This window comes from Antechinus flavipes, chromosome 6, assembly GCF_016432865.1.
Source record: "Antechinus flavipes isolate AdamAnt ecotype Samford, QLD, Australia chromosome 6, AdamAnt_v2, whole genome shotgun sequence".
Taxonomy (NCBI): Eukaryota; Metazoa; Chordata; class Mammalia; order Dasyuromorphia; family Dasyuridae; genus Antechinus; species Antechinus flavipes.
The window spans coordinates 249,584,958-249,607,381 of record NC_067403.1 but is presented as its reverse complement, the minus strand read 5'-3'; the positions used below and the strand labels follow the sequence as shown (position 1 = coordinate 249,607,381).

Below are 22,424 nucleotides of genomic sequence, written 5' to 3'. Positions count from 1 at the left end.
GGAAATTTATAATCCAGAGAAGCTGGTTTTCTGACACTTTTTCTTTCTCTCCCTCTCCTTCCCCCCTTTTTTTCTCAATTTCTCTGTCTTCTTTAGCAGGTATGGATAAAGATGAATCTGGTGAGTAAAATCTTTTTCTTCATTATTCACATTTTTGTGTTTGGTGATATGACATACAATTGGACGATGAGGGGAACACAGTCCTTTAAATCAGTGAACCAATCAAGAACTGCTAATTTGTGGAGAAGAGAAGTTGATGGCCTGGATCTTCTTAATGGTTTTGTTGTCAAAACACTGTTTCATGGACAAAAGAATGAAAATTTCAAAAAAGTCAATGAATGGGAGCACTACCAAATAAGGCATATCTTGGAAACTGGTAAGATAATCAAATTATAGATGCAAAATCTGAAATGACATAAGAGGCCATGCAGTCCTATTGTTTCATTTTACAAGTGAGAAAGTAGAGGTTCAGTGTGTGATTATCACATTCTAAAGATCACAAAGGTCGAGATTGTGAAGCTGTCATACATTCAATACTGTTAAATAACAAGGAATCTTAGAGATTATATTCTACAACTTTATCACTTTACAATAAGAAAGAATTAGAAAACGACTTTCCAAAGTTGATAAAATGATTATGAGAAGAGTCCCTCTATATTCCTTTTGAACTCTAGTTCAGTATTTGTTGATCAAAATCAATGTGCATTTATAAGTATCAAATGAGGCATCCCAGTATAGGAAATGGATAATCCAGAGAATCTAATTTTCAGACACTTTTTCTCTCTCTCCCACTCCCTCTGCTCCTCCCCTCTTTTTTCTCTATTTCTTTCTATTTTCCTTAACTGGTGTGAATAAAGATGAAGGTGGTGAGTAATATCTTCATTATTCACTTTTTTGGGTATGGTGATGTGACATATGATTGGACAATGGTGGGAACAGAGTCCTCCAAATCAATGACTCAATCCAGGATCCCTAATTTGTAGAAAGGAGAACTTGATGGCCTGGATCTTCTTCTAAATGGTTTTGTTGTCAAAACACTGTTTCATGGACAAAAGAATGAAAATTTTGAAAAAATTCAGTGAATGGGAGCACTACCAAATAAGGCATGTCTTGGTAATTCATTGTTTAATCAAATTATAGATGGAAAATTTGAAGTGAAATAAGAGGCCATGCAGTCCTATGAGTTCATTTTGCAAGTGAGAAGTGATGGTTAATTACTTTCTAAAGATCACAGAGATCAAGATGTGGATCCTAGATAGATTCAATATTGTTAAATAAGAAATCTTAGAGATTGCAAACTAACACTTTACAAAAGAAAAGAGTTTGAAAATGGCCTTCCAAAGCTGATAAAATGATTATGAGAAGAGTTCCTCAAAATACATTTTTGAACCACAGTTCAGTATTGTATTCATTAATATCAATAAGCATGAAAACTTTTTAGAACCGAAGTAGGAAATGAGGGATCTTTATTTGTCTCTTTGACTTTTCCCCTTCTCAGAAGTATTTGAAGATGCAGTTGGTGAGTAGTATTTTGTTCTTCATTATCAAATTTTTTGTGTATAGTTACACAACATACCAGTGGAGGATGGTTAGAACTGAGTAGATCAGGAGACTTCTAAATCAAAGAATTAATTAATCAAGGACCCCTAATTTGTAGAGAGGAGCATTTGATAGCCTGGATTTTCTTCTAGACGTTTGTGTTATCAAAACACTGTTTGATGAGAAAAAGAATGAAAATTCTGAAAAAAAGTCAGTGAATGGGAGCATTACCAAATAAGGCATGTCTTAGAAATTGGTTAGATAATCTAATTATAGATGGAAAATCTGAAGTGACATAAGCCATGCAGTGCTATGGTTTCATTTTACAGGTGAGAAAGCAGAGAAAAAAGAGTGGTGGTTATCACTTTTTAAATATCACAAAGATCAAGAATGTGGAGCTGGGATAGATTCAATATTGTTAAATGATGGGGCATCTTAAAAGCTATATACTCAACTCTATAAGTTTACAAAAAGAGTTAGAAAATGGCTTTCCAAAGCTGATAAAATGATTATGATAAGTCCTTTTATATATACAATGCTAGTTTAGTGTTTTATTCATCAATATCAATAAGCATGAATATCAATAAACTTTTTAGAACAAAGGTATTAAATGAGGCATCTCCAGTATTGGAAATTGATAATCCAGACAAGCTAATTCATCTCTCTCTCTCTCTCTCTCTCTCTCTCTCTCTCTCTCTCTCTCTCTTCCCTTTACTGTTGTGGACAAAGAATATCATGGTGAGCAATATTTTCTTCTTCATTATCCAAATATTTGTAAATGGTGGATATAAGTGAAGGATGCTGGGAATGTTGAAATTGGATAACAATGAGAAGATAATTTTTTGACATTTTTCCTTTCTCTGTCTCCACCTTTCCTTCTCTCTCTTTTTCTTTCCTCTTTCTCTTCTCTTTTCTTTCCCTCTCTCATTTTCTCTTTTTCTTTCTGTCTTTCTTCACTCTTATTAATTATCAAAAAGATGAATCAGGCGAGTAATATTTTCTTCTTCAATATCCAAATATTTGTATATGGTGATATAACATATCACTGGAGAACACTGCCAATTGAATTGATCAAGAGTCCTAAATGAATTAACCAATACAGGACCCCAAATTTGTAGAGAGGAGAAATTGGCAACTTGGATCTTCCTCTAAATGTTTTTTTAAAATCAAAATACTATTTTATGGACAAAAGAATGAAAAGTTTCTAAAAAATTCAGTGAATGGGAGCACTACCAAATAAAGCCTGTTATGAAAATGGGTAAAATCATCAAATTCTAGATGGAAATACAGAAGTAACCTAAGATGTCATGGAGTTCTATGGTATCATTTTATAGGTGAGAAAGTAAAGATTAAGTGTAGTTATCATTTTCTAAAATTCATAAAGATCATGAATGTGATGTTGGGATAGATTCAAACATTCTTAAATGATAAGTTATCTTAGAGATTATATACTACAATGGTACCACTTTACAAAAGGAAAATGAGAAGATGGCTTTTCAAAGCTGATAAAATGAATGACTATGAGAAGTTTTCTGATATATGTCTTTTGAACCTTAGTTCAGTGTTTTATTCCTCAACATCAATATGTGTGAATAATCTTTAGAACAGAAGTGTCAAATGAAGCATTCACAGTATGTGAAATGGCAGAGAAGCTATTTTCTTCTCTCTCTCCCTCTCCTTCCTCTCTAATTTTCGCTGTCTCTTTACCTGGCCACCTTAGCTGATGTGGATAAAGAAGAATCTGGTGAGTAATATCTTCTTCATTATTCAATTATTCATACATGGTGATAGAACATACCAGAGGATGATGCTGGGAACTCAGTTGACCAAAAGATCCCCAAATCAATGAAGCATTCCAGGATTCCTGATCTGTTGAGTTGAGAAGTTGAAAAAATGAGAAAATAACTTTTCCAAGAAATTAGAATAAATTCCTACAAAGAGATACCCCAGATCTATAATTTGGTTGAGTTGAGTGGTCCATGTATCAAGATCAATTTAGAATAGTATAGAGAATAAACAATAACAAGGGATACTCAATATTGCAAATGGATAATCCACAGATGCTAATTCATTCTCTCTGTATGTCTCTCTTTGTCTATGTATCTCTCTTTGTCTCTGTCTCCTTCCATCTCTCTCTCTCTCCCTCTCCCTCTCTCTCTCTCTCTCTCTCTCTCTCTCTCTCTCTCTCTCTCTCTGTCTCTGTCTCTCTGTTTCTCTCTCTCTCTTTCTCTGTGTGTCTCTCTCTTTCTCTTTGTGTGTGTATCTTTCTGTCTCTGTTTCTCTCTCTTTGTGTCTCTATGTATCTGTATCTGTCTCTGTCTCTTTCTGTCTCTGTCTGTCTCTCTGTCTCTTTCTGTCTCTGTCTCTCTGTCTCTGTCTCTCTGTTTCTCTTTCCCCTCCTACTCCCACCTTTCCCTCTATTGCTCTCCCTCTTTCAATCTTTTATGCCTCAGTCAAGTTTGAAATTGAATCTGGTGAGTATTATTTTATTTTTCATTATCCACATATTTGTATATGATGATTCAATATAGAAGTGAAAATGAAAATTTTGAAAAAAATCAGTGCATAGGAAAGAAGAAATTAGGCATCTAGGGGAAGTTGGGATTACTTTAGAATTAGATTTAAAATCAGAAGTGACCTTAGAGACAATGCCATCCACTGATTTCATATTTCAGATGATAAAACAGGGATTCAGTGATGATGTCGCTTTGTAAATGTAATGAGGGTGAGACGTAGGATAGTTCTAAATAGTGTTATATTTAAAGGAATCTTAGAAATTATGTAGTACAACCCTTTCACTTTACAGAAGGAAAAAGTGAGAAAATGACTTTCTCAAGACCATAGAATGAATTAATTCAAGATGATACCCCAGATCTATGTTTTGGTCAATAACTGAGTAGTTCATTTCTCAGGATTAATAAACCAGAATATTTAGAATAGTACAGAGAATGGAATTATATAATGAGGAATACTCAATGTTGTAATTAGATAATCAAGAGATGCTAATTCATTCATTTCCTTCCCCCCACTTCTTTCTCTCTGTCTGTCCTTTGCTGCTGTGGATAAAGATGAACTTGGTGAGCAATATTTTCTTCTTCATTATCCAGATATTGGTAAATGTATACAAGTGAAGAATTCTGGGAATGTTTCAATTGGATGTGTCTGAAAAACTAATTTTCTGACACTTTTCCTTTCTCTTTCTTCCTCTCCCTGTCCTTCTCTTCTCTCTGTTTCTCTTTCTTTCAACTTTCTATCCTGTCTTTTCTTTATTTCTCTTTTTTTCTCTTTCTCTTTTTGTCTGTCTTTCTCTCTCCACTCTTATTAGGCCTTGAAAAAGATGAATTTGGTGAGTAGTATTTTCTTCAATATCTAAATATTTGTAAATGGTGATACAATATATTACTGGAGAATGCTGAACTGAACAGGAGACCCCCAAATGAATGAACCAACACAGGACCCCAAATTTGTAGAAAGGAAAAATTTGCAACCTGAATCTTTTTCTAAATGTTTGTCATTTGGTCAAAACACTGTTTCATGGACAAAAGCATGAAATTTTTTGGGAAAAGGTCAGTGAATGGGAGCATTACTTATTATGGCATTTTATGGAAATTGGTAAGATCATCAAATTCTAGTTGGAAAATCAGAAATGGCCTAAGAGGTGATGCAGTCCTATAGTTTCATTTTGTAGGTGAGAAAGTAGAAGTTCAGAGTGGTAGTTATCACTTTTTAAAGATCACAAAGGTAATGAATGTGGAGCTGGGATAGATTCAATATTGTTAATGATAAGTTATCTTTGAGATTAAACTACAACTCTGTCAGTTTACAAAACAAACGAGTTAGAAAATGGATTTTTGAAGCTGATAAAATGATTATGAGAAGAGTCCCTACACACACACACACACACACACACACACACACACACACACACACTTTGAACTAGGGTTTAGTGTTTTATTCATCAATATAGATAAGCAAGAAAACTTTTTACAACAGAAGTATCAAATGAGGCTTCCCCATATTGTAAATGGATAATCCAGAGAAGCGAATTTTCTGTCTCTTTCTCTGTGTGTCTCTCTATCTGTCTCTGTCTCTGTGTCTGTCTCTGTCTGCTTCTGTCTGTCTCTGTTCTCTGTCTGTCTCTTTCTGTCTCTATCTCTCTCTCTCTCCTCTCCCCCCTCTCTGTCTGTCTGTTCATGTTTGTCTCTTTTTCTCTCTCCCTTTTGTTGTTGTGGATAAAGCTGAACTTGGTGAGTAACATTTTCTTCTTCACTATCCAAATATTTGTAAATGCTGGCTATTGGTAGAGGATGCTGGGAATGTTGCAATTGGATAATTCTGAGAAGCTAATTTTCTGCTGACACTGTTCTCTCCCTCTCCCTCTCCTTCCCCTCTGTCATTTTGTCTGTTTTTATACCGGTCCACCTTAACTGGTGTGGATAAAGATGAATCTGGTGAGTAATATCTTCTTCGTTATTTAATTATTTCTACATGGTGAGACAACATACCAGAGGATAATGCTGGGAACTCAGTTCATCAAGAGATCCCCAAATCAATGAAGCATTCCAGGATCCCTGATTTGTTGAGTTGAGAAGTTGAAAAAAATGAGAAAATAACTTTTCCAAGATATTAGAATGAATTCCTCCAAAGCGATACCCCAGACTTATATTTTGGTCGAGTTGAGTGGTCCATGTCTCAAGATCAATAAGCCTAAATATTTAGAATAGTATAGAGAATAAAGAATAACGAGGAATACTCAATATTGCAAATGGATAATCCAGAGATGCTAATTCATTCTCTCCGTGTTTCTCTTTGTCTCTCTCTCTCTCTTTCTCTCTCTCTCTCTCTCTCTCTCTCTCTCTCTCTCTCTCTCTCTCTCTCTTTCTCTCTCTCTCTCTCTCTCTGTCTCTCTGTCTCTGTCTCTGTCTCTCTCTCTCTCTCTCTGTCTCTCTCTGTCTTTCCACTCCTATTTCTAACTTTCCCTCTATTGCTCTCCCTCTTGCAATCTTTTATACCTCAGTCAAGTTGGAAATTGAATCTGGTAAGTATTATTTAATCTTAATTATCCACATATTTGTATATGGTGATTCAATATAGAAGTGAAGGATGCTAGGAATAGCATTGATCGGGAGATCCCTAACTCAATGCCCCATTCCTCTCTCAAATTTGTAGAGAGCCTTGGACTTTCCCTGTAGAATGATTTTTTTCCCAAAACACTTTTTCTTAATGAAGAAGTCAACAAAAGAATAGAAATTTTGAAAAAAATCAATTCATGGGAAGAAAGAAATGAGCCATCTAGTGCAAGTTGATGTTTATCTTAGAATTATAGATTTAAAGTCAGAAGGGATCTTAGAGGCTATGCCTCTAATTGGTTAATAGAGATTTATGATGTTATCACTTTGCAAATGTCCCAAAGGTAATGAGAGTGAGAAGTGGGTTGGTTCCAAACATTGCTTTATTACAAGGGATCTTAGAAATTATGTCATACAACCCTCTCTCTACACAGAAAAAAAAGTGAGAAAATGACTTTCCCAAGACCACAGAAATCATTCATACAGGCAGATTGAAGATGAATCTGGTTGTCCGCTGAACTCTCGACTCATAGCTTCTTCCTCTGAAAACTCTTCTTCTGCCACCAGCCAGCCAAGTGGAAAATATTCCTTCTTGCCTTAGAGAGAGGGCTTCTGGCGTAATTCTGCTGAAATCTCCCAAAGTGCTCTGTGTCTGCACCAGAGTGCTCCTCTCCAATCCAGCTGAACTCTCTTCTGCCACCAAATGGAAAAATATTCTGGAATAGATCTCTCTTCACTGGCCTTATATCTGCTGAGAGAATGGGATTATGGGTTTTCTCCCATAGTGCTCTCTGGCCCTAAGAGCTTTAAGGGAGGTGTGAATTCACAAAGTTACAAAGTTTACTTTGTGAATCTGGCAAACTTGTGAACTCTGATGAGTAAAGGTGTAAACACAAGTATTGTACTAATTAGTTCTACTTAGTACCTTGTTTCAGGTTCTGGCCCAAAACATCTTCTTGTAAGATCAGATCAACTCTAATTAGTTCGCAGTTTGTAAAGATTCCAACAGCAGATATGCTAGATTTATGTTTTGGTCAATAGTTGAGTATTCCATTTCTGAAGATCAATAAGCCTGAATACTTAGAATAGTATAGAAAACAGAATTATCAAACAAGGAACACTCAATGTTATAAATGGATAATCCAGAGATGCTAATTCATTCTCTCTCTGTCTCTACCTCTCTGTCTCTCCATTCCTCTCTCTCCCTTTCCCACTCTTGTTCTCACTCTTTCAATCTCTTATGCCTCAGCCAAGTTTATAAATAAATCTGGTGAGTAATATTTTATTCTTCATTATCCAAATATTTTGTATATGGTAATCAAATGTAGAAGTGGAACTCAACTGATCTAGAGACTTCCCAACTCCTTCCTAGTCTCTCCATTTTCTAGACAAGCTTGAATTTTCCTGTGGAGTGGGGTTGTTTTTTTTCTTTTTGTGAAAGCACTGTTTCTTAATCAAGAAGTTACAAAAAATGGCAATTTTGAAAAAAAAAATCAGTGTTTTGGAAAGAAGAAATTAGGCATCTAGAGGAAGTTGGGATTATTTTAGAATTGTAGATTTAAAGTCAGAAGTGACCTTGGAGGTCATACCATCCACTGATTTCATATTTCAGGTACTAAAATGGGGGTTCAGTGATGATATCACTTTGTAAATGTAATGAGGGTGAGAGGTGGGATAGTTCTAAATAGTGTTATATTACCAGGAATCTTAGAAATTATGTAGTACAACCCTTTCACTTAATAGAGAGAAAAAGAGAGAAAATGACTTTCTCAAGACAGCAGAAGAAATTCATTCAAGATAATATCCCAGATCTATGTTTTGGTCAATAATTAATTATTATTAATTAATTATTATTAATACTCGTCAGGATTAATAAACCTGAATATTTAGAATACTAGAGAGAATAGAATTATAAAATGAGCAATATTCAGTGCTGTAAATAGATAATCAAGAGATGCTAATTCACTTATTTCCTTTACCCCATCCCCTTTCTTTCTCTCTGTCTGTCCTTTGCTGCTGTGGATAAAGATGAACTTGGTGAGCAATATTTTCTTCTTCATTATCCAAATATTTGTAAATGTATGCAAGTGAAGGATTCTGGGAATGTTTGAATTGGATATCTCTGAAAAGCTAATTTTCTGACACTTTTCCTTTCTCTTTCTCCCTTTCCCTGTCCTTCTCTCCTTTCTGTTTCTCTTTCTCTCATCTTTCTGTCCTATCTTTTCTTTATCTCTCTCTTTTTGTCCATTTTCTCTCTCTACCCTTAGGCATTGTAAAAGATGAGTCTGGTGAGTAGTATTTTCTTCAATCTCTAAATCTTTGTAAATGGTAATACAATATATCACTGGACAATGCTGCCAATTGAATTGAACAGGAGACCCCCAAATGAATGAACCAATACAGGACCCCAAATTTGTAGAAAGGAAAAATTTATAGCCTGCATCTTTTTCTAAATGTTTGTCATTTAGTCAAAACACTGTTTCATGGACAAAAGCATGAAATGTTTGGGGAAAAAATGTCAGTGAATGGGAGCACTACTTATTATGGCACTTTATGGAAATTATGGAAATTGGTAAGATCATTCAATTCTAGCTGGAAAATCAGAAATGGCCTAAGAGGTGATGCAGTCCTATAGTTTCATTTTACAGGCGAGAAAGTAGAAGTTCAGAGTGGTGGTTATCACTTTTTAAAGTTCACAAAGGTGGAGCTGGGATAGATTCAATATTATTAATGATAAGTCATCTTTGAGATTAAACTACAACTCTGTCAGTTTACAAAACAAAAGAGTTAGAAAAAGGATTTCCAAAGCTGATAAAATGATTATGAAAAGAATCCCTCCACACACACACACACATACACACACACACACACACACACACACACACAAAATACACACACACATTTTGGACTAGGGTTTAGTGTTTTATTCATCAATATAAATAAGCAAGAAAACTTTTTAGAACAGAAGTATCAAATGAGCCTTCCCCATATTGATTCCCCAATGGATAATCCAGAGAAGCTAATTTTCTGACACTTTTCTTCTCTCTCTCCATCTCCCTTTCCCTCCCTACTTTCTTTTTCTATGTCTCTATACCTGTCCAATTTAGTTGATGTGGATAAATCTGAATCTGGTAATATCTTCTTCTTCGTAATTTAATTATTTATATGTTTTAATACAGCATATCAGAGGATAATATTTGGAACTAAGTTAATCAGGAGATCCCCAAATTAGTAAAGCATTCCAAGACCCACAATTTGTTAAGATGAGAACTTGACAACTTGGATTTTTCCTTTAAACTGTTTATTTCATCAGCACCCTGTTTCTTTGAGAAATGAATGGAAACTTTGATAAAAGTCATTACATGAGAAGTACTGCAACCAATGTGGTTGTGGTGCAAGTTGTAGTTATCTTAACTTTATAAATTTAAAGTTGCAAGTGACTTGAGAGGCTGTGCAATCACATAGCTTAATTTTATAGATGAGAAAATAAAGACTTACTGATGTTATCACTTTTTCTTCACAAACTTTCATCTGATGAACTGCAGATGGCTGAGTGGGGATACATTGAAGGACTCCAGGTATTTCTGGATGCTAGCCCTAGCAACATTATCCTGGGCTTCACCTCAGAGCAATGAAACAAAGGAGATTAAATGAAGGAAAAGACCTAGGAAACATCTGGTGGTGACTATGTATGCCACTGAAAGAGAATGACAGTTAACCCTATGTGTATGGCAATTAACTCATGAACATCAAAAATTGTTAATGAGACTATTGTAAGACTTCAAAACCTGAAGGAATCATAGGATTCCCTGACACATGATACAACTGAAGCAGGACTTCAAAACCCACAGGAATCATTGGTTCCCTGATACATGGATGATAGATTGGTTTTGGACTATCTGTTGGCTGCTGAAGGAGGTGCATGTGAAATTGTTATTTATATACCTTCCTTCTAGGACTCATGGAAATATTTTATAATATCATGTTGATTCATATTGTTTGTTACATTGCTACTAGCCTGTGTTATATTATTACTTGCTTGTGTAATACCTCCCATGCTGATGTATTTATGTATACCTGTTTTAACTAAAACAAAAGAAAGTGGGAGATGTAGAGGACCACAGATATTGGGGGAACTCTGGGTAAGGTAAAAGACCCTTTAGCCCAGAGGGAACCTGTTGCCAATGTCTGATTTGCATTCTCAATTCACTGATCTGCTATTTCTCTATTAGATTGATGTAAGCCCTTAGAGATATAAAAACCTTCTCCAATTACTATGTTTTCTGCATCTCATAGGTTTTGATATGCTATCATTACTTTTATTCTCATTAATGAGATTATTTTTTCTATAATTTGTTCTTTACACATTCACTTTTTAAAAAATTAGATTAGTTAATTTCTATTTAGTTTTTATACTTTATTTTCAGTAGTCCTTTATTAAGTACAATTTTTTCATTGTAATCTGAAAAAGATACTCCAATTTTTCTGCTTTTAACTATGAAAATTCTATGTCTTAATAAATGGTCAAACTGTACAAGAGTACCATGAACTTCTTAGAAAAAAGTTGTATTCCTTTCTATTTCCATTCACTACTCACCAGTTATCTCTCATATCTAGCTTCCTTAAAATAATTTTCTCTTCCTTGATTTCTTATTTACTTTTTTGGTTATATTTATTTAGTTCTGGCAGAGGAAGATTAAAGTCTTCATTATTATAGTACTATTATTTGTATCCACTTGTAATTCATTAAACTTTTTCTTGTAAAATATTGGATTCTATTGTATTTGCTGCATATAGATTCAGTATTAATATTCTTTCATTTTCTATATGGTACATTTTATCAAAATGTAGTTACAATGTTTATTTTTTTACTTAAATGTATTTTAGCCACAACTTTGAGATTATAATTGCTGCCCCTGATATTTTAATATCAGCTAAAACATAGTAATGCTACTCCATTCATCTACTTTATCTCTGTGTGTCTCTCATTTTTAAATGTGTTTCTTGTAAACAACATATTGCTGGATTCTGATTTTTTAATCCATTCTCTCTTTCTTTCTTTTTCTCTCTCCTTTTCTCTTTTTTTCTTTCTCTCTTTCTTTCTCTTTCTCTCTCTCTCTCTCTCTCTCTCTCTCTCTCTTTCTTTCTTTCTTTCTTTCTTTCTTTCTTTCTTTCTTTCTTTCTTTCTTTCTTTCTTTCTTTCTTTCTGTCTCTCTCTTTCTCTCTCTCTCTTTCTTTCTTTCTTTCTCTCTTTCTCTCTCTTTCTTATTGGGGTTAAGTGACTTGCCCAGGGTCACACATCTAGGAAGTATTAAGTGTCTGAGGTCAAATTTGAACTCAGGTTCTCCTGACTTCAGGACTGGTGCCCTATCCACTAACCTGTGTACCACCTAGCTGTCTCTATAACACATTATTAAAACACCAAAATTCCTTATACAAATGAAATTTCAGGTCAATTAAAAATATATGCTACATATATACACATATATTGATATCACTATATATGATATTCATATTGTAAACATAGATTACATGTATATATGAATAAATACATAAAACATATATTTGCACATAAAATGCCAACACACATATGTATATCACTCTACAAAATTCCCATATCTAAATGTATATAGACATACATATGTGTGTAGACTTTTATTTACACACATATACACACAAATATATGTTTATGTGCACAGAAGGAAATTATATTTAAGTAACAATCAAAAACATTGGAGTCAAACTGTTATATCCTTCAGATGTCAAAAAGAAAAGTTTACATTTCACCCTAGAGTTAATAGTGATCCCTTGGAGATTATTTAACAGAAGGCTAAAATGGTTCTGTGATTTAAAAATTCTAAAAATCCATGAGATATGAAATTGGCTAGTAGGGAATAATACAAAGCATGGATTTTTCTCCTGACAAATGATAATCCCATATGGAGAAGGAACAATATTGCTAAACAGTGACTATGTTCTAGGCACATAATAGATTTCATTTGATACAGCAATCCCAGAAGGAGAGGTGCTGTTATTATCCTCATTTTACAGGAAACTGAGGCAAACAGGGATTAAGTGACTTGCCTAGGATTCCACAGCTGGTGAGTGTCCAAGATAAGATTTGAATTCAACTCTTCCTGACTCCAGACCTAGTGCTCTATCCACTATCCACTTAATTTTTCATTTAGATTGGTCTGTTAATGTAATTATGGGTACTCTGTCAAGAGAAACTTAATTATGATATAAGATTACCGTTGAACTGTTTCACTTTCCTTTTCCAGCAAGTCAGATGACAGTCTCAGGAAACAGGATTTCTAAGCTGTGAAACTACCTCTTTTAAAATACATGAAGGCCTTTGTAAACAGCCAGCCTGAGCAGCTCTGTGACCACATCATTTAGATTGTGTCTCTAAACAGGGACATGTTTTCAGAGACAAATACGAAAATCCTGGATTAAAAGCTGGAAGAGACGTCAGAATTCTTCTAGAGTAACTTTTTCATTGCAGATAAAAGGAAGTTCAGAGGGCTTTAATTACTGGTCCAAAGTCTCATGGGTGGCAACAGGCAAAACTGAACTTTTGGTTTGGGGCAACTGAACTGCAGATCACACCTGTGGTGGAGCTGTGCAAGATGGTGTTCCTCTCTCTTAGGGAAATAGCCCTTATCCTTCTTTTCCAGCTCCCCTGGCTGTTCTTAGGTACGTGGGATATTGATGTTTCATACTGCTCTCCTTGTTGGATCTTGCTGGGAAGGATTTCCTTGCCTCTGTAGCTCGCTGACATTTTTTTTTCTCTGTATCTTTGTCTCCTTTCCTGATGTGGTGGAATATTTAGATCAGAGGATATTGGGGAAAATCTGGTATATTTTCATTTCCAATTTAGATTCTAATCCTTCTTATTTCTAAGGACTCAGATAAGATTCCAGTCCTATATCAGTGGAACCTCTAAATGACCTCGCCCTGCTTTTCCTCATTGCATTATTATTTCATTCATTTTATATTCATGGATAATCTGAAAGGGGTGCCAGGTCTAGGATCAATGAACCCTGATTTTTGCTTCTTAACCTTTCAATCCAGTTCAAAATGAGCTGGTATCCCAACCTCCATGGAGAAAACTTGTCGCTACAGGAAAATTTGTTCCCTTCATTTTTTTGCTGTTTTTTTTTTTTTAAATACATTTCTGTGACTGGGTTTTGTTCATAGCACTGTCATAACTGAATATGTTACCTCACCATATCTATGCATGGAGATACAATATGAATTGGGGTTATGAAAGTAATAATAAGTCATGGCAAATTGAGTCACGTGGTCTAATAAGATAGAGTAATTTTGCAAAGTCTCTGTCCTTGAAATTGGAGCATTTATGGAAATTTTTTTGGCACAGGGGTTGTGATATCTACTATGAAGAGATAACTAATGAAATGAAAGTGTGAAATTTACTGATGATTGGACATAACATTTGTCTCTATCTCATATACCTCTGTCCCCACATTCCTGTTTCTATCATTCCTTGCATATAGAGCACCTAAATAATTAAGGATCAGGTAGACTTAGACTTTGACTGTCTGGGCAATCAGGAGAATGTGGAACCTATATATCTATCTATTAGGAAGATAAAACATTATCTCTGATTCTGTTTATTCTTTCTCTTCATTGTCTCAAAAAGCACAAAATACTTTTTTTTATCATGAAAAGAGAGCCTTGCTCAAGAAACAATTTTGCAGTGAATAGAAGGTTGGACTTGGAGTAAAGAAGATATAAGTTCAAATCCAGCCTCAAACAATGATTAAACAAGAAACAAATCTTGGGCAAATTGTTAATCTGTCCCACCCTTAGTTTCCTCTTCTACAAAATGGGCATAGTGATAGCACCTTCATTACAGTGGAATTGTTAGAATGAAATGAGATAGCATGTGTGAAGTGCTTTATACATTTTAACATCTACAAAAGGTCAGGCTATTATTATGGGACTCTATTGGTTTTTCTTCTCTCAATGGAAATCAGTTATTCTTTAGAAATCTTTCCAGCTGTACTGACTAGGTTAGTTACATTTAAAATGAATAGTATTTCTAATTTAGCAGCTGAGATTACTGTCATTAAGGTATTACTTTTACAGACTTACCTTTGGTTCAGGCATCAGATTTCAAAACAGAAATTTTATTTATCCATTTTTACTAATGCCTATAGTTTTTATGTAACTTGCATTTACTAATATATCCCTTTACCTTTCAGCTCTAAATTATGAAAGATTCCCATATAGTAAAGATATATGTTGTTTTTTTTTAATAGCTACATTACAAAAACTTTGTTCAGTTGTATCTGTCTGACTCTTTATGACCCCATTTGAAGTTTTTGTGGCAAAGATACTGGAGTGGTTTTCCATTTCCTTCTCCAGATCATTCTGCATATGAAGAAACTGAGGCAAATAGAGTTAGGTGACTTGCCCAGGGTTATATATCTCGTAAGTGTCTAAGACTGATTCTGAACTCAATTCTTCCTGATACGAGAACTAATTTCAATCTGTGGTGCTAGTTAGTTATTTCTTCAAAAAACAGTTAACACATGATACCTAACATTTATGCAGCATTTACAATTTTTAAATCTCATTTGACTTCTTGACAACCTGAGGTAGAGGGTATTGCTATTATTATTCCCACTCACAGGTGAAGAAACTGAGACACCCAAAATATTAAGTGACTTTCCTCTGTTCAGCCAGCTGCTAAGTATATGATACAAAACTCAAACTCAGATTTTCTTGGTTTTAACTCTAACCCATTTCTCACTCTGCCACTTTGTTATACAAATAAATCTATTTGATAGAATATAAAATATTCCACACCCATTGTCCTTCATCTCTGCAGTGAAGAGAGCTAAATTTGCTTTACTGTTTTCTGGGTCAGTATTCTATCATTCTATCAATATACATTAGGGCAATGTAAATATAGACCTATATTGATTTTATTGAGTCTTCCCATTATGTTGCTGTCATCTATATGTATTGTTTTCTTAGAACTATTTAAGTCACTATGAATTAGTTCATATAATTCTTTACATTTTTCTCCTATTTTCTTATGTTGATTGTTTTTAACAACTAAAATTTCATTGCATTCATAAACTTCCATTTGCTTTACACTTTCCCAATCCTCAGATACATATTATGCTCCTTCCCACACAGAGTTTTACCAGCATAGCAAGGACTTCTGTTATTTCTTGAAAGACAGAAATGGAGTTTCTTCTGGATCAAAAGGTACAGACATTTTGGTTACTTTTATTAAAGCATTATTCTGAATACTTTCCAGAGAATTGCTTGGTCCACCCACTGCATATCCTTTATTTTCTAAAACTGTAACCAACATGATCTTTTCAAAGATTTTGCAATCTTAATTTCTTTGGCATCAGATGAAATCACAGAGTTGTAATTGAAAGAGATAAGGTGAGATCTTTCAAGACAGTTGTGAAAATTGAGTAAGGCTTCATTTATTTCAAAGTTTGAGTAGGCCTGAAGGACTTTAAGCATTAAGTCAAGGACCTAAAGTGTCTCCTCCCTGCTATCCTCTTAAGGGCACACTTAAAGCCCTCTCCCTGTTATCCCCCTAAGGGCATACTTAAGTCCCCTTCTTGTTATCCTCCCTATTTCAACCAAATATGGGCAACTATATACTTATTGGTCAAATTCAATTTCTTGGGTAGTTCCTTCCTTTAGAATGTAAGCTCCTCAGCCAATAAGGATGAGGGTCAGTGGTGGGAAGTGGTATTTGTGTGCTTCCTGCCTTCCATTGTCTGCTTGATGGGTGGGACTCCTGATTCTAGTGAGAACCTATAATAAACTTTGCTTCTAGAGATCTCTCCAGTCTTTTTTTTTTTATTAAATAGTTTCTGACCCACATATAATGATATGCAATTCTTTTATAATTACTGATTTTGAGCAATCTTTCATAAAACTGAAATTACAAATTGCCAATTCTTTCAAGAATTGTTTGTTATTCTGTTTTGACCACATACCCATTGAAAAAGGGCTTTTTAGCTCTATATATTTGTATTGGTTCTTTATATATTTTGGATAGAAGACCTTTACCAGAGATATTTCATATTTCATAAAAGCTGCATTAATTTTGTTTGTGCAAAAGTTTTTCCAATTTTGTATAATATATTTCCTATTTATTATTTGTGGTTTCCTCTATTTCTTATTTGGTAAAAGATCTTTACTTAGCTAAGCTACATTTGTTAAAGGTGATTCCCATCTATTGTCTTCTAATTGTTAAATGATAGAATATGCTATATGGTATAAAATGAAGACATATTTTTAACAGCGTCATAGTACCTACTTATTTCCATTTTTTTGGTGGGATGGATTTTGTTGAGATAATTTTAATCTAGTTTACAGGGAAAAATGACCTTTTTTTTTTTTTTTTATTAAAGCACTTGACTTGCTTTGTATTTGTACTCAATTTCATATCTTTTAGTGAATTAACTAGCCTGTTCTGTCAACTGTTCACACATTTTTTTTTCCTTTGAACAAAACAAATGACTAATCAATTCAGTAAAAAGAAATCCATAGCATGTTGTTGATATACATTCATTGTTAATTACTTATATGAAATAAAAAGGAAATAGGATTTAGCTATCTACAATTTAATTTGCAAAGACAGCATTTGCATATCAAATTGGATGAAGTGACTCCTCAGAAACAAGGAGTGGTTTACAAAGCTGATTTTCCTAACAAAACAAACAAACAAATAAATAAAGAGAGAGCCTTTTTTTTTGGTACATAATTCAATTGGACAAGTGATATCACCTGACTACTTAGCTCTCCCATGCTTTCTTAATCATACTCAGAATCCTTAATTCAAACTTTCCTTATAAGTATTATCTTTTATAATTGGAAAGCCTTTGAGGAAGAGGAACATGTGTCAGTAGTTAGCAGTCACACACCCCTCCCCCATTTTCCTTAGAAGCTTCCGTTATTCACTTCCGGTCTAGCTCAAGAAAAAGAGGGTGCTTCTCCATGGAGACTAGAAAGAACTGAGCCTTTGGCTAGATTTTCTCCAATTATCAGAAAGGGAAAAAGCTTCTGGCCGATGCCTCTTTCTCTCTGAAAGGGAGACTTAGCCTTTTTAAAAGAGTAATCCTATGATAATTTTATTATCTCTTTCTTTAAATTATCTGCTATTAAATGACAAAGCCTTCTCAAATCTGTAGATAATTTTGATTTAAGAGATTATCTGTGATAGTCTGGTTTAACTATTAGATTTAGCTTTTCCTAAAGAAGGGAATTTAATCCTATAATCAAACTAAGACTAAATTGATTAATTTAAATTGATTTCCTTTTGACCTAAGCCTGAATTTTTATGCTCACAGATGATATTTTGTTGGACCAGTGACTTCAAGACTACTTTTTTTTTTTTAATCCCATTTGTCTTGATCTGCTTTTCTCTTCTCCATTTTTATTAAATGATAACAGTGAGGTTTTGAGCTCCCCACCAAGTAGGTATCTCTTAGCATGGGTTAGATGGTTATCTTTCAGGAAGATATATTTGCGGTATATTTTGAAGGTGCTTCCTACTCTAAAATGTTATTGCTCTTATTATTATGTCTCTGTAATCAACAAAAGAAGATTAGACTATCTCACATCTAAAGTATTTTCCATATTGAAAAAAATTCTTTGATTTATGCTTTTCCCACATCTTGTTCCCATCCTGACGTCTCTCTGACTCTTTCTTTCTTTTTCCAAAGAGTTCACTGTATTAGGACCACAACAGCCAATCAAAGCCTTGCTGGGTGAAGAAGTTACATTTCACTGTGGCCTCTGGCCTCAGAAGAATGCTGGAAATATGGAGGTGATGTGGTTCCACGAGAAGCCCTCAAATGTAATTCATCACTATAAAGATAGGCAGGATCAAAAGTATTCCCAACTTCCAAAATATACAGAGAGAACCAAATTCCTTCAAGAGAGCATTTCCAGAGGGAATGTGGCCCTGAGGTTGAGCAACATCCATCTATCTGATGAGGGGAAGTATTTCTGCCAATTTACAAGTTCCATTTATTCTGATAAAGCAGAATTCCAAGTATATGTGGCAGGTGAGTCTGTGGCAGGTGCCCTGGCCTTCCTGTGGAGGTAACAACTTGGGAAATTTATTTCTGGGGAACACAAGCAACCCTATCCTTCTAAAGGGACAAAAACAGGTGTATCCAATGTTAAAGACAACTCAAAAGGAAAAGGGGTAGTTCTGAGATAAAGATTAGTATTCTAGAAAACAATGTTTCGTTCCAGTCAGACAATGTTTCACTCAAGTTAGACAGACAATGTTTCACTCCAGTTAGACAGACAATGTTTCACTCCAGTTAGATAGACAATGTTTCACTCCAGTTAGACAGACAATGTTTCACTCCAGTTAGATAGACAATGTTTCACTCCAGTTAGACAGACAATGTTTCATTCCAGTTAGATAGATGTTTCACTCCAGTTAGACAGACAATGTTTCACTCCAGTTAGAGGCAATTAGCTCAGCTAAAGAAATGGAATACACTCCAACTCAGGTATTTAAGTTACATTCACTGTGCTAATGTTTTTGGAAAGTCAACTGTGAGTAAGTGAGAGATTGAGAAAGAATAATGGTCAAATCATGGTGACTTTCCAGCAGTTTTTGAAATGCTACTTGGACTGATGTGTTAAAATGATGGATAGTTATGTCCATGGTTTATATTAAGCAATCCAAAGATCTTTTGAAGAAAAAAAATTAACTATCCCTGACTTCAAGTAGCTTACATTTGCAACAATTATATTGGTAAGTAACATAATTTATATACAAAGTAAAAGAGTAATTTCAAAGGGAGAGAAATGACATGTTTAGAGCTCTGTGTTAGAGTGTGAATTTTGCAAGCTGTGTACAGGATAAATTGAATTGGGAAGAGATTGGAAGAGATTAATGGGGAGGGGGGGCAAAATGTGATAAGAGCTTGAACTAGCGTAGTAGCCATGGGAATATGAAAAAGTGAATGAATACAAGAGATGTCATGAAAGTTGGTTGTGGGTGAATTATAAAAGGGAAGAATAGAGAATGATATAGAGATTTAGGTTCCAAATTAATTGACTAAAAGAAATGGTGCTCTTTGCAAAAATAGAGAAGTTAACAGAAAGGATGTATTTGCAAGAAAAAGCTGATTTCTGATTTGGACATGTTAAGCTTGACATCAAGATGGAGGTATCTGGGTGATGTGGGACAAATGCTCAGGGGAGAGACAAGGACTGGCAATGTATATATGGAAGTCCTCTGAAAGAAGTGACAAATTATGGTCACTGGTATAATGTTATGGAAAAGAGAGAGTGTAGAGAGAGAAGACCCATTCTATAGTAGAAAATATTGAAAAGGAAATTGAGGAGAGGAGGAATATAACAAAGATCTAGGTACCAAAATTGTACTTTGGAAGACAGGATGGTCAATAGCATAAAAAAGCCTATAGAGACCAAGAAGGATGAGGACTGAGAAAAAGCCATGCATTTACCAATAAGAATTCATAAGAGGGATGGCTAGGTGGTACAGTGGATAGAGCACCAGGCCTGAAATCAGGAAGACCTGAGTTTAAATCTCGTCTCAGACATTTAACACTTCCTAGCCATGTGACCCTGGGGAAGTCACTTAACTCTAAGTGCATCAGCAAAAAAAAAAAAATCATAAGAAACAATAAAGAAAGTAGCTTCAGTTAAATGTGGAGGATGGGAGTCACATTTGCAAGATTAAAAGTGAGGAAGTAGAAGCATCAAGTGCATATGTCCTAGATGCATGGATGCACATAAGAGGAAAGAGTGATCTCTCTTGGAGGAACAGACTTACTGAAGTGACATAATGAAGACCACAATTTCCTTCAATTTCAATTAGGAGAATGAATACAGGTTCAATTTGCAAAATGTTTTTACTGGAACATGGGGAAAAGGTGCAGTATGGTGTCCCTATTTATTCCTTTGTATATACTATCAGGCAACTTCAAATTTCAGGAAATTCAGACAGTTTGAAAATGGAGATAAAAGTATTAGAGATTGTCAAGTTAAGACTTTAGGGATCTCTTGTGATTGGCATAGAGTCATGATACTTGAAAATTCCATCTATACATAGTAACATAATGTGTACAGAAACTAGATACAGATAGTCGTGTTTTTATTCACTGTCTATCATTTTTAGTGTGTATGCTCAGAAATGTGCACAGATATACATGTGGATTTATATATAATCACAGAGTATCCAAGATTTTGGAAGGGAACTCCATATATATATATGAAATATATACATATGTATGTATATATTTCAACTCTACTTGCATAAGAATCTTTTCTATAATGTCCCTGATATGTGTTCATCTATTCTTCCCTTAAATATCTTCAGGAAAAGAGATCCCACAGCCAACTGAGGTAGCCTGCTTAATTTCTGGACAGCTTACTTGTCATAAAACTTTTTGAAAATTTACTTCTATATAATTCCACCTATTGAGTCAAAGTATTCAGCCCTTCCATTGTATGAAAGCACGAATAATCATCCCCTGATGTCTTTACTTTGATTTTTAAAAATCATTTTCCTTTTATTATCCTGGAAAATCTTTAATATACCCTAATTTGTTGAAATTTTTCCTGAAGTTCACCAAACAGACTGTGCCTTTGCACTGATATCCTTCATTTTTAGAATGTATTCTCTCTTCAGTTCTCTTTCAGAGATCACTTCAAGTACCATCTTCTGAGTGGTGAGCTCCTTTCCAGATGGCATAGTACTTAACTTCGTGCTAGTTAGGTTGGCTACATTGCTCAAATGCCAAATGTATGCTTGTGAAAAAAATTATTCTATGAAGAACTCACAGGGCATGCACTCACAAGGTAGTCAGAAAAAAACAATTCAAGGATACTCTCAGGGTCTTTGTTCAGAACTTTAGAATTGATTACATGACATGAGATATCCTGGCACAGGATCTCCTAAGCATGGTGGGCCCTCATCAGAGAAGGTACTGTGCTCTATGAGCAAAGCAGACTTGAATTAGCTTAGAGCAGCCAGGTGGTACAGTGGATAGAGAATCAGCCCTGAAGAAAGGAGGACCTGAGTTCAAATCTGGCCTCAGACACTTGCCACTTCCTAGCTATGTGACCCTGGGCAAGTCAGTTACTCCCAAATTGCCTTAGGAAAAAAAAAAGAATTCAATTAGCTTAGAAAAAATGCAATCTATGCAAAGTTCATCACAAATGTTCATAGGGATGATTAGTGTCTGACCTGTGGCAGAGCAAACCAAGCTCATATTGATTTGATCAGCCACAGCTGGACACCTTGTAACTCCACTTTAGCAGAGTGATGTCATATTGGTCCTCCTCGAAAATGAGGGACAACAACCAGCCAATTGGTTAGCTTGCTTATTCATCATTCATAAATTTGTTTATTCATTTGTCCAGCCATTCACTTAATCATTCCTTCATTTATTTATTGTGAGTATGTCTATTGTCTCCTCTAATAACATGTAAGGCCCCTAAGAGTGAGAATTGTCTCATTTTTTCAGTATATTTATTTTTACCAGTGCCTACCAGAGTAGCTGGCATATGGTAGGTGTTTAATAAATATTTGTACATTGATTGGCTCAATGTCTCACTGTTGAATCATATCAGGTTTTCATTTCATAAGTTCCCTGGTCTTTCTCATATTTTATGGCCAATCAGGCCTTCCCTCTGTTGTATTTGTGCAACTGATTTTTGGAATCCCAGTAAGACTTTTATGGTTAATTATTTCATCTTAGATGTCACCACTCTTACAAGCTGTGATCAGTTTACAGCTCAATACTGTTACAAAATATT

At 34.7% G+C, this 22,424-nt stretch overlaps 1 protein-coding gene across 1 annotated transcript in view; it reads left to right on the top strand.

Annotated features, from left to right (window-relative positions):
* LOC127541637 (butyrophilin subfamily 1 member A1-like) overlaps positions 1–22,424 on the top strand; it is a 60,613-nt gene that overhangs the window by 23,606 nt on the left and 14,583 nt on the right. The window contains exons 5-7 of the mRNA XM_051966856.1: positions 13,121–13,304; positions 15,780–15,851; positions 18,338–18,682. Coding sequence (XP_051822816.1) covers positions 13,121–13,304; positions 15,780–15,851; positions 18,338–18,682 — 601 coding nt within the window. The remainder of the gene's footprint in view (positions 1–13,120; positions 13,305–15,779; positions 15,852–18,337; positions 18,683–22,424) is intronic.